The sequence below is a fragment of the Phytophthora infestans genome, genomic scaffold, assembly GCF_000142945.1.
Source record: "Phytophthora infestans T30-4 supercont1.15 genomic scaffold, whole genome shotgun sequence".
Lineage (NCBI taxonomy): Eukaryota > Oomycota > Peronosporomycetes > Peronosporales > Peronosporaceae > Phytophthora > Phytophthora infestans.
This window is the reverse complement of record NW_003303744.1, coordinates 1,901,832-1,913,112: the sequence shown is the minus strand read 5'-3', so window position 1 is coordinate 1,913,112 and position 11,281 is coordinate 1,901,832. Positions and strand designations below refer to the sequence as shown.

The window sequence follows — 11,281 nt, the reverse complement described above, 5'->3', positions numbered from 1 at the left end:
TCGCTCCCAGTGCTTTCGTAAGCATGTCAGCTAACTGCTGCTTCGTGTCGATGTAGGCCACCTTGATTGCGGAACGTTCCACCTTCTCTCGAATAAAGTGGTGACGGATATTCACGTGCTTGGTCCTCGCGTGATATCCAGCGTTGCTTGCAAGTGCAATAGCACCTTGATTGTCTTCCCAAACCTGCGTCGCTCCCACTTGCTCGTGACCTATGTCCTTCAGCATGGCACGTGTCCACAGTACCTCTTGAGTACAAAGGCTTAGTGAGATGTACTCTGCTTCCGCTGCGCTAAGCACCACCGTCAGGCTCTGGCAATGGGTGATCATAATCTGGCGAGTGCTAATTGAATAGTACCCAATTTGCCCCAGTATCAGACATCTGCACAGGTATTTTTTCAAACATTTTGGCAATTAATTTAAAGCTTTTTATTGGATCAAATGTTTTGACCGTCCACTTGGCACTGCAACTTGGTCGCTCGATGGTACTCGCCGCGCGTAACTAAATGGATGGTTAAATTGGTGCTTGGACGCTTGTGAATGGCACAATTATCTAGTTCATTTCCCGTTCGCTAGACGAGGGGATACCCTGAACTGCTCGTCTAAGACTGCGGTGTGAAGTGCAAATACTGCGCGACGACTGTTTCTGCAGTGACCAAGGAGATGAGGCGATTTCACGAAGGCCATTAGGTAACAAATATCAGGGGTAGCAGTAGTACATGTAGTAGTAGAAGTAGGGATAGTAGTATGTTTAGCAAATACTATTGTTGCTGTTGTTAAAGGCAAATGCCGAAGTGAGTAGATTAAAGTCAATTAAATCTGTCCTCTAAACTTCAGTGCTCCTGGCCATCCTCCAGATTAACCGGTTTGGGACCGGTCCATTTTGAAACGTCACGCCGGTTAGCCGAACCGTGCAGAGTCGGTGCATATCAACACTCCCACTCACCGCTACTGCACGCCGTTTCTCTTCTTGATTCCACTTGCTTCGCGAAGGAACGCTAGCGATTTCGCTCCCAGTGCTTTCGTAAGCATGTCAGCTAACTGCTGCTTCGTGTCGATGTAGGCCACCTTGATTGCGGAACGTTCCACCTTCTCTCGAATAAAGTGGTGACGGATATTCACGTGCTTGGTCCTCGCGTGATATCCAGCGTTGCTTGCAAGTGCAATAGCACCTTGATTGTCTTCCCAAACCTGCGTCGCTCCCACTTGCTCGTGACCTATGTCCTTCAGCATGACACGTGTCCACAGTACCTCTTGAGTACAAAGGTTTAGTGAGATGTACTCTGCTTCCGCTGCGCTAAGCGCCACCGTCAGGCTCTGGCAATGGGTGATCATAATCTGGCGAGTGCTAATTGAATAGTACCCAATTTGCCCCAGTATCAGACATCTGCACAGGTATTTTTTCAAACATTTTGGCAATTAATTTAAAGCTTTTTTATTGGATCAAATGTTTTGACCGTCCACTTGGCACTGCAACTTGGTCGCTCGATGGTACTCGCCGCGCGTAACTAAATGGATGGTTGAATTGGTGCTTGGACGCTTGTGAATGGCACAATTATCTAGTTCATTTCCCGTTCGCTAGACGAGGGGATACCCTGAACTGCTCGTCTAAGACTGCGGTGTGAAGTGCAAATACTGCGCGACGACTGTTTCTGCAGTGACCAAGGAGATGAGGCGATTTCACGAAGGCCATTAGGTAACAAATATCAGGGGTAGCAGTAGTACATGTAGTAGTAGAAGTAGGGATAGTAGTATGTTTAGCAAATACTATTGTTGCTGTTGTTAAAGGCAAATGCCGAAGTGAGTAGATTAAAGTCAATTAAATCTGTCCTCTAAACTTCAGTGCTCCTGGCCATCCTCCAGATTAACCGGTTTGGGACCGGTCCATTTTGGAACGTCACGCCGGTTAGCCGAACCGTGCAGAGTCGGTGCATATCAACACCCCCACTCACCGCTACTGCACGCCGTTTCTCTCTTGATTCCACTTGCTTCGCGAAGGAACGCTAGCGATTTCGCTCCCAGTGCTTTCGTAAGCATGTCAGCTAACTGCTGCTTCGTGTCGATGTAGGCCACCTTGATTGCGGAACGTTCCACCTTCTCTCGAATAAAGTGGTGACGGATATTCACGTGCTTGGTCCTCGCGTGATATCCAGCGTTGCTTGCAAGTGCAATAGCACCTTGATTGTCTTCCCAAACCTGCGTCGCTCCCACTTGCTCGTGACCTATGTCCTTCAGCATGACACGTGTCCACAGTACCTCTTGAGTACAAAGGTTTAGTGAGATGTACTCTGCTTCCGCTGCGCTAAGCGCCACCGTCAGGCTCTGGCAATGGGTGATCATAATCTGGCGAGTGCTAATTGAATAGTACCCAATTTGCCCCAGTATCAGACATCTGCACAGGTATTTTTTCAAACATTTTGGCAATTAATTTAAAGCTTTTTTATTGGATCAAATGTTTTGACCGTCCACTTGGCACTGCAACTTGGTCGCTCGATGGTACTCGCCGCGCGTAACTAAATGGATGGTTGAATTGGTGCTTGGACGCTTGTGAATGGCACAATTATCTAGTTCATTTCCCGTTCGCTAGACGAGGGGATACCCTGAACTGCTCGTCTAAGACTGCGGTGTGAAGTGCAAATACTGCGCGACGACTGTTTCTGCAGTGACCAAGGAGATGAGGCGATTTCACGAAGGCCATTAGGTAACAAATATCAGGGGTAGCAGTAGTACATGTAGTAGTAGCAGTAGGGATAGTAGTATGTTTAGCAAATACTATTGTTGCTGGTGTTAAAGGCAAATGCCGAAGTGAGTAGATTAAAGTCAATTAAATCTGTCCTCTAAACTTCAGTGCTCCTGGCCATCCTCCAGATTAACCGGTTTGGGACCGGTCCATTTTGAAACGTCACGCTGGTTAGCCGAACCGTGCAGAGTCGGTGCATATCAACACTCCCACTCACCGCTACTGCACGCCGTTTCTCTTCTTGATTCCACTTGCTTCGCGAAGGAACGCTAGCGATTTCGCTCCCAGTGCTTTCGTAAGCATGTCAGCTAACTGCTGCTTCGTGTCGATGTAGGCCACCTTGATTGCGGAACGTTCCACCTTCTCTCGAATAAAGTGGTGACGGATATTCACGTGCTTGGTCCTCGCGTGATATCCAGCGTTGCTTGCAAGTGCAATAGCACCTTGATTGTCTTCCCAAACCTGCGTCGCTCCCACTTGCTCGTGACCTATGTCCTTCAGCATGGCACGTGTCCACAGTACCTCTTGAGTACAAAGGCTTAGTGAGATGTACTCTGCTTCCGCTGCGCTAAGCACCACCGTCAGGCTCTGGCAATGGGTGATCATAATCTGGCGAGTGCTAATTGAATAGTACCCAATTTGCCCCAGTATCAGACATCTGCACAGGTATTTTTTCAAACATTTTGGCAATTAATTTAAAGCTTTTTTATTGGATCAAATGTTTTGACCGTCCACTTGGCACTGCAACTTGGTCGCTCGATGGTACTCGCCGCGCGTAACTAAATGGATGGTTAAATTGGTGCTTGGACGCTTGTGAATGGCACAATTATCTAGTTCATTTCCCGTTCGCTAGACGAGGGGATACCCTGAACTGCTCGTCTAAGACTGCGGTGTGAAGTGCAAATACTGCGCGACGACTGTTTCTGCAGTGACCAAGGAGATGAGGCGATTTCACGAAGGCCATTAGGTAACAAATATCAGGGGTAGCAGTAGTACATGTAGTAGTAGAAGTAGGGATAGTAGTATGTTTAGCAAATACTATTGTTGCTGTTGTTAAAGGCAAATGCCGAAGTGAGTAGATTAAAGTCAATTAAATCTGTCCTCTAAACTTCAGTGCTCCTGGCCATCCTCCAGATTAACCGGTTTGGGACCGGTCCATTTTGGAACGTCACGCCGGTTAGCCGAACCGTGCAGAGTCGGTGCATATCAACACTCCCACTCACCGCTACTGCACGCCGTTTCTCTTCTTGATTCCACTTGCTTCGCGAAGGAACGCTAGCGATTTCGCTCCCAGTGCTTTCGTAAGCATGTCAGCTAACTGCTGCTTCGTGTCGATGTAGGCCACCTTGATTGCGGAACGTTCCACCTTCTCTCGAATAAAGTGGTGACGGATATTCACGTGCTTGGTCCTCGCGTGATATCCAGCGTTGCTTGCAAGTGCAATAGCACCTTGATTGTCTTCCCAAACCTGCGTCGCTCCCACTTGCTCGTGACCTATGTCCTTCAGCATGACACGTGTCCACAGTACCTCTTGAGTACAAAGGTTTAGTGAGATGTACTCTGCTTCCGCTGCGCTAAGCGCCACCGTCAGGCTCTGGCAATGGGTGATCATAATCTGGCGAGTGCTAATTGAATAGTACCCAATTTGCCCCAGTATCAGACATCTGCACAGGTATTTTTTCAAACATTTTGGCAATTAATTTAAAGCTTTTTTATTGGATCAAATGTTTTGACCGTCCACTTGGCACTGCAACTTGGTCGCTCGATGGTACTCGCCGCGCGTAACTAAATGGATGGTTGAATTGGTGCTTGGACGCTTGTGAATGGCACAATTATCTAGTTCATTTCCCGTTCGCTAGACGAGGGGATACCCTGAACTGCTCGTCTAAGACTGCGGTGTGAAGTGCAAATACTGCGCGACGACTGTTTCTGCAGTGACCAAAGAGATGAGGCGATTTCACGAAGGCCATTAGGTAACAAATATCAGGGGTAGCAGTAGTACATGTAGTAGTAGAAGTAGGGATAGTAGTATGTTTAGCAAATACTATTGTTGCTGTTGTTAAAGGCAAATGCCGAAGTGAGTAGATTAAAGTCAATTAAATCTGTCCTCTAAACTTCAGTGCTCCTGGCCATCCTCCAGATTAACCGGTTTGGGACCGGTCCATTTTGGAACGTCACGCCGGTTAGCCGAACCGTGCAGAGTCGGTGCATATCAACACTCCCACTCACCGCTACTGCACGCCGTTTCTCTTCTTGATTCCACTTGCTTCGCGAAGGAGCGCTAGCGATTTCGCTCCCAGTGCTTTCGTAAGCATGTCAGCTAGCTGCTGCTTCGTGTCGATGTAGGCCACCTTGATTGCGGAACGTTCCACCTTCTCTCGAATAAAGTGGTGACGAATATTCACGTACTTGGTCCTCGCGTGATATCCAGCGTTGCTTGCAAGTGCAATAGCACCTTGATTGTCTTCCCAGATCTGCGTCGCTCCCACTTGTCGTGACCCATGTCCTCCAGCTTGGCACGTGTCCACAGTACCTCTTGAGTACAAAGTCTTAGTGCCATGTACTCTGCTTCCGCTGAGCTATGCGCAACCGTCCTCTGGTACTTGGACTTAAACACCGCCGGAGCGTTCCCAATCATGACCATGACGCTAGACACTGAACGTCTGTCGTCAATGTTGCTTCCCCAGTCTGCGTCCGTAAACGCTTCTGCCTTGCTAGCTTGCGCTCCAAATCCACTCGTTCCACTTTTGTAAACGATACCATGATGGCGAGTGGACTTCAAATACTGCAGAACACGAATCGCTGCCTTCCAGTGTTGCGTTCCAGGATTCTGAAGGAAGCGTGACAGCTGCGTGACAACGTAGGCAATGTCCGCCCGAGTACAGGTTGTCATGTACATGAGGCACCCGATTAAGGAACGATATGGTCGTGACCGGATTTCGGTACGTTCCTTTTCCGTAGTCGGCGGCATCATCTTGGACAATTTCAGGTTTGCTCAAGGGTTCTCCACCATCTTGGCGTTCCGTTGATTGAATCGTTCCACAATGTCGTCAATGTACCGAGTCTGCTTGATCATCAACGTTCCACAATGTCGTCAATGTACCGAGTTTGCTTGATCATCAACGTTCCACATTCTCTATCGTGGTCAATCTCCATTCCCAAAATGAATTTGGCCTCGCCAAGCTCCTTCATCTTGAATGCGCTCTTCAGGGCGTTCTTGACCTCGCGAATTTCGTCGCGCGTCTTGGCCGCAATGATCATGTCGTCCACATATAGACAGTACGCGAATGCGTTTTTGGAACGAGTTGCCATTCCACGTGGAACGAGCGTCCATGTTCCGTTCCGGATATGCGAATTCAGCTCTCACTGCATAGCTCGACGCCACTCTCCTGCTTCATCACTGGCAATAGCTTCTGCGTATGTGTTAGGCGTATCTGGAACGCCATCAATGCTGGCCGCGTACGCCAACACTGCCTCTGCGAGCAAACCATATTTGTCGATTCTGGCACGCTTAGAAGATGGCGGTCAATCACTTCCACGTTCCACATCTTCATCGTCACCGTTCCCAAGTAGAAGTAACGGTTCACGAGGGCGCGTAGATCGTTCCGTGTCAGGATGGAAGATTATCCGGTCCTCATGGAACGATGGAGTCTGCGAATGGAACGTTGCCAAATCCAACCCATTTAACCTGGGTTCCTCCGGCGCGGGTAGCTGCTGTATTTCTGCGTTCCGTTCCAGTTCAAGGTCGTCTATCTCAATGTCTTGAGCAGGCTCCTCTGCTTCGTCCATCGGTTCATCTTGGGCAGGCTGACGTTCCACTTCAGATATTGGAACGATCGCTTCATCGCTCCTCGTCAGATGGATGACCGTTCCTGAAGCTGGCGACTGCGTGTCATAGATTCCGCCCACCTCACGCTCGTCCAGCTTGACCGACCGTGTCACCTTGACCTTCGACGCATCCATGCCGTACACACGATATCCTTTTACGTTCTCAGCGTACCCGAGGAACGTGCACTTGAAGCTCTTGGGTTCCAGCTTCGTTCTCATCACGTCGTCCACATGAGCGTAGCCCTGGGATCCAAAATATACGTAGGTGTTCCATCCGTGGCTTCACCTGGAACGCCAACTCGTACGGCGTGACATCAGAGTTTGATGTGTTCGTGGAACGGTTGATGAGATACACTGCAGTACTAACCGCTTCTGCCCACCACTGCGTCGACATAGACTTGTAGTACATCATGCTTCTTGCCTTCCCCATGATGGTACGGTTCATGCGTTCCGCCACTCCATTCTGCTGAGGGCTGTATGGAACGCTACGCTGATGCACGATACCGTTCCGTTTGCATAGTTCCAAAACTGTCTTGTTCACGAACTCCGTTCCATTATCGGAACGAAGACATTATAGACGTTCCCCCCACTGGGTTTCGTACAATGCCTTGAACTCCTTCGGTTTACTGCCCACCTCGCTCTTGCTCTTCATAAAGTACGCAACGACAAACCTTGAGTAGTCGTCTACGAACGTCAGAACATATTTGGCACCACCCTTTGAGATCGTTCTCATTGGGCCCATTACGTCCGTGTGTACTAGTTCCAACACACGCGTCGTTCTCGTTAGCGATCGTGACGGGAACGTTGTCACGGTCTGCTATCCCTTCATACATCCACCGCACAAAGTCTCGTTCCCATTTTTCACATGTGGGATACCAATTGTGGAACGTTGAGTCTTCATCAACGTGTCCTTGTTAGGTGACCCATGCGAGCGTGCCAAAGCTCCCACTCGCTGTCAGGACAGGCGTATTGCACGAAGTGTGCCTCCTCCTGTTGACAGTCCAACAGGAACGCCTTACCGACCTTCTTCCCTGACGCTATCGCACCGTTCCGTCCCCAAATTACACAACTGGAACGCTGGAACTCCACGCTCATGCCTCGTTCCGCGAGCTTCCCGATTGACAATAACCGTCTATCGAGCCCCGGAATGTGGAGCACGTCCACCATTCGGATGCGTTTACCGTCCAAACCAGTCAACTCGACCGTTCCAGTTCCTGCGACGCAGCTTCTTGCCATCTGCAATCGTCACGTTGATGCCACTGTCTAGTGCCGCGTACCCAAATAGGTCGTTCCGGTGAGGGGTCATATGCGACGTCGAGCCACTATCAATCAGCCACCCGGCCGAGCGTTCGCCACCAACTGCAAACACTGCATCGTCTTGACTGCTCTTCTTCGCAGCAGGACAGTTCCGTTTCATGTGCCCCACTTGGTCACAGCTGAAACACTTGCCCTTGAAACCAACGTTCCGTTTCGGACCGTTCCATTTTCGATCGTTCCATTTTGACCGTTCCCTCGGCCATTCCGGAACTTGCCTGCGTTCCCATTCACTTGGAACGCCTTTCCGTGGTTTCCTTCTTCTCGAGTCGCTCGTACTCCTTCAACAGCTTTTCCTTCGCCTCGATAAGCGTCACATCCTTGGCGCTCTCACGATAGACGAAATGAGCTCGTACTCAACGGGGAGGCTGCTCAGCAGCACCACCAGCTGGCGTGACTCGTCCATGGGCTCACCCAGCGTCTGCAACCCGACGTTCAGCTCATCAAACGCATCCAGATGCTTGGCCACTCTCCCTCTTGAACTCGTGGAGGCGACGCTTCATTGTCACGCGGTTGTGGAGCGTGGTGCGGCTATAGAACTCTCGCAGCGCTCCTTAAGCTTCTATAGAACGAGTGGCCGACCGAATAATGGTCTGATGCTGGAGTTCCACTCCCTGAGCGATGATGCCGAGCGCATTGGCATCATTGAGGAGCCACGCCTCGGTGATCTCGTTCTCCGGCTTGACGGCTTGAATATGCGCAAGCAGGCCCTTCCTGGCTAGCGTCATGCGCATATTGAACTCCCATTGAAAGTAGTTCCCACTCTCTAGGAGGACTTCGCCGCGCTTGGTCGTCGTCATGTTTTGAAACGTTCCGGTAGAGTTGATTGCGGCTGTTAACCTGTTGTTGTTGCTAAAGGCAAATGCCGAAGTGAGTAGGCTAAAGTCAATTAAATCTGTCCTGTAAACTTTAGTGCTCCTAGCCATCCACCACATTAACTGGTTTGGGACCGGTCCATTTTGGAACGTCACGCCGGTAAGCCGAACCGTGCAGAGTCGGTGCATATCAACAACTGTGCTTTGCAGCGACTTTGGCAACACCAGATTAATTTTGCTGAATTTATAAGTAGCAGGTGCTGGATTTACGATAATGCGCGTTCATAAATCTGCGATCCACATTTCGCCCAGCTGCTCCCGTAGCTGTACAATCAAATAAGGCTGGATTTACCATCGGAAACGAAAGGTACTCGTGGCCACATCGATTACAACATATGCAGGTGGATTTAGACATAGAGCTAAATAAAAGAGATTTTTTTTTCACTGTCATTTGTAGTGCCTAAAATATCGGCAAAAAAACTGCAAAGATACTGCAGCACGTATGTAAAATACAGGTCGATTGTTTTAAAAACAAAACACGCAAAAACGGAAAACTAAAACCGGGTTTAAAATATGTTTTCTTAAATAAAACCAACCCATCCAAAATCAAACAGGCCCATGATTTTTTCCAGAAATGTTTCGCTGCTCTACCTAAAAATAATACCCTTTTTCAATTGGCTGTGAATAAAGCTGAAATTTGTGAATGCAAAGGTTCAACTTGCGTCGGCGATTTTTGGTAGCATTAGGTTTGTTATGGAAGCACCTTCTACGCTTAGCGGTATTAATCGACAAGGGTATCCATTTATTCCGAATCCATTTTCCTACGCGTTCATATACGTCATACAGTATACGTCTAGCGTACTTTGGGGCTTCATTAGACTGGTCATATGCGAAGCGCGGCTGGTAACGACCTCGTACATTATATAATGCCTTTCCACAGGAGAGCCGGGTAATCCCTCCCGGCTGCTTTTACAAATGCCAAGTCAAAACAAATCTTAGGTGCTATCCTGCAAAACAAGGTGTTTTGGATGCGTTGTCGTTAAAATATGATCTCTAGCTATTCTATGGAGAAAGCTCGTATTACTTGATTTCACAAAAAGTAAGAAACGGGTTTATCCAGCCGTGACTAATCAAGCCAAGAGCACTAAAACATTCTGAACCATTTTTTTTATTTTTTCCGTCGAGCACGACCTACTTTCAACCTCCGATGCGCGGGCTCATCGTTCTGCTGGCTATCCAGGCCACTGTCACTATACTTGTCAATGGTACTGATGCTGTCGACAGTAATACGCTCGCAGCCACTCAATCTGGGATCGACCAAGATCCTGCTGTTGCTGGCCATGTCGCCAACAACGTCCAGCGGCTACTGAGAAAGCATGAGCCTGACCATGATGATACCGAGCATGATACAGAGTCAACAAACGAAGAGAGAGTTCTTTCGGCAGCTGTTAAAGCATTTGCTGAGAAGCTCAAAGGCATCTGGACCGTCGGGAAGGTTGATGACGTAATGAACGATATACCCGAGCTTCAACGATTGGGGCAAGCAGACCACATCGACGAATCAATTAAAGCAATGCTCGTTGGCAAAAACATTTGATGATGTTACCAATGACAGGATGGCACGAATGATGACGGCGTTCCAAACGATGGATGAGCAGGGATTGAATCCCAACAAAGTGAAAAGCCTCATCGCGGAAAAGAAAGTGGTCTTGACGCCGGAAGAAGCCCATTACTTAGAGCCCTTATTCTCTGCGTATTGGAAGGCAGCCCACGCCGGAAAGAAACTGGAATGAGGTCGTGTGCAATGCAGTGGAGGCGGCAGGTACATAGGGACCGTAAAAAAAAGGAACATCCGCTGCCAGATTTAAGGCAGACATTTCACCTAATCTGGCTTTCCTTTTTTTTGTTTCGTATACTGTACCTCGATGTAGCTCTACTAACTAAAACTAAACTTGAGAAACTGGGGATGCGCTCCATCATGACCTTATTACAGCTTCTAAACAGCTCAAATATGCACATTTGAATAGATAATTGTTGACATTTCCTGCCTACTACAGTATTTCTCAACACTTTTATTTTTTGCCCACTTCGCTTTGAATGCAGCTTAACCCGATCAAATTCTCGTTGTGCCCGGAATCAAAATGTGCATTTACTACGTAATTACCATGATTTCAGTTTATGTACTTTACAGTATAAGTTAATTTGTACTACTACACCTGTTTGCACTCACATGTCAACACACGGCATTCAAACTCGTAACTTAACAATTGGCAAAAAGGAAATTACGGTATGAGCCTCTAATCTTACCCCCCTAGTGGAGTGTGGTCTGCGTCCGTCATTCCGTCCGTAACGGGCTAGGGTTAATAATCCTCACGCTCATGCGGGCGTTCTACTGGCTGCCGAGCGCAGCGAAGGCGGCGTCGATTGGCTAAAATCGGATTATGTGGTGTACACACTGTATGTGGACTACACATCGTACTTAAAATGCACAGCTCAAATTTCATTTTGCTTTCATTTTCAGCTGCGGTATGCAAGGCCACGCGAAGGGCGCTGCCTGTGTATTAGCTGAAATAAAAGGCGCCGATG

At 48.5% G+C, this 11,281-nt stretch overlaps 1 protein-coding gene across 1 annotated transcript; it reads left to right on the top strand.

Annotated features, from left to right (window-relative positions):
• Positions 1 to 9,902: 9,902 nt before the first annotated feature.
• Positions 9,903 to 10,292, top strand: PITG_09689 (secreted RxLR effector peptide protein, putative; the record flags this gene model as incomplete). The annotated part of the gene is made up of 1 exon (XM_002903251.1): positions 9,903 to 10,292. The coding sequence occupies one exon, from the start codon at positions 9,903 to 9,905 to the stop codon at positions 10,290 to 10,292; it is 390 nt and encodes a 129-aa protein (XP_002903297.1).
• Positions 10,293 to 11,281: the final 989 nt, after the last annotated feature.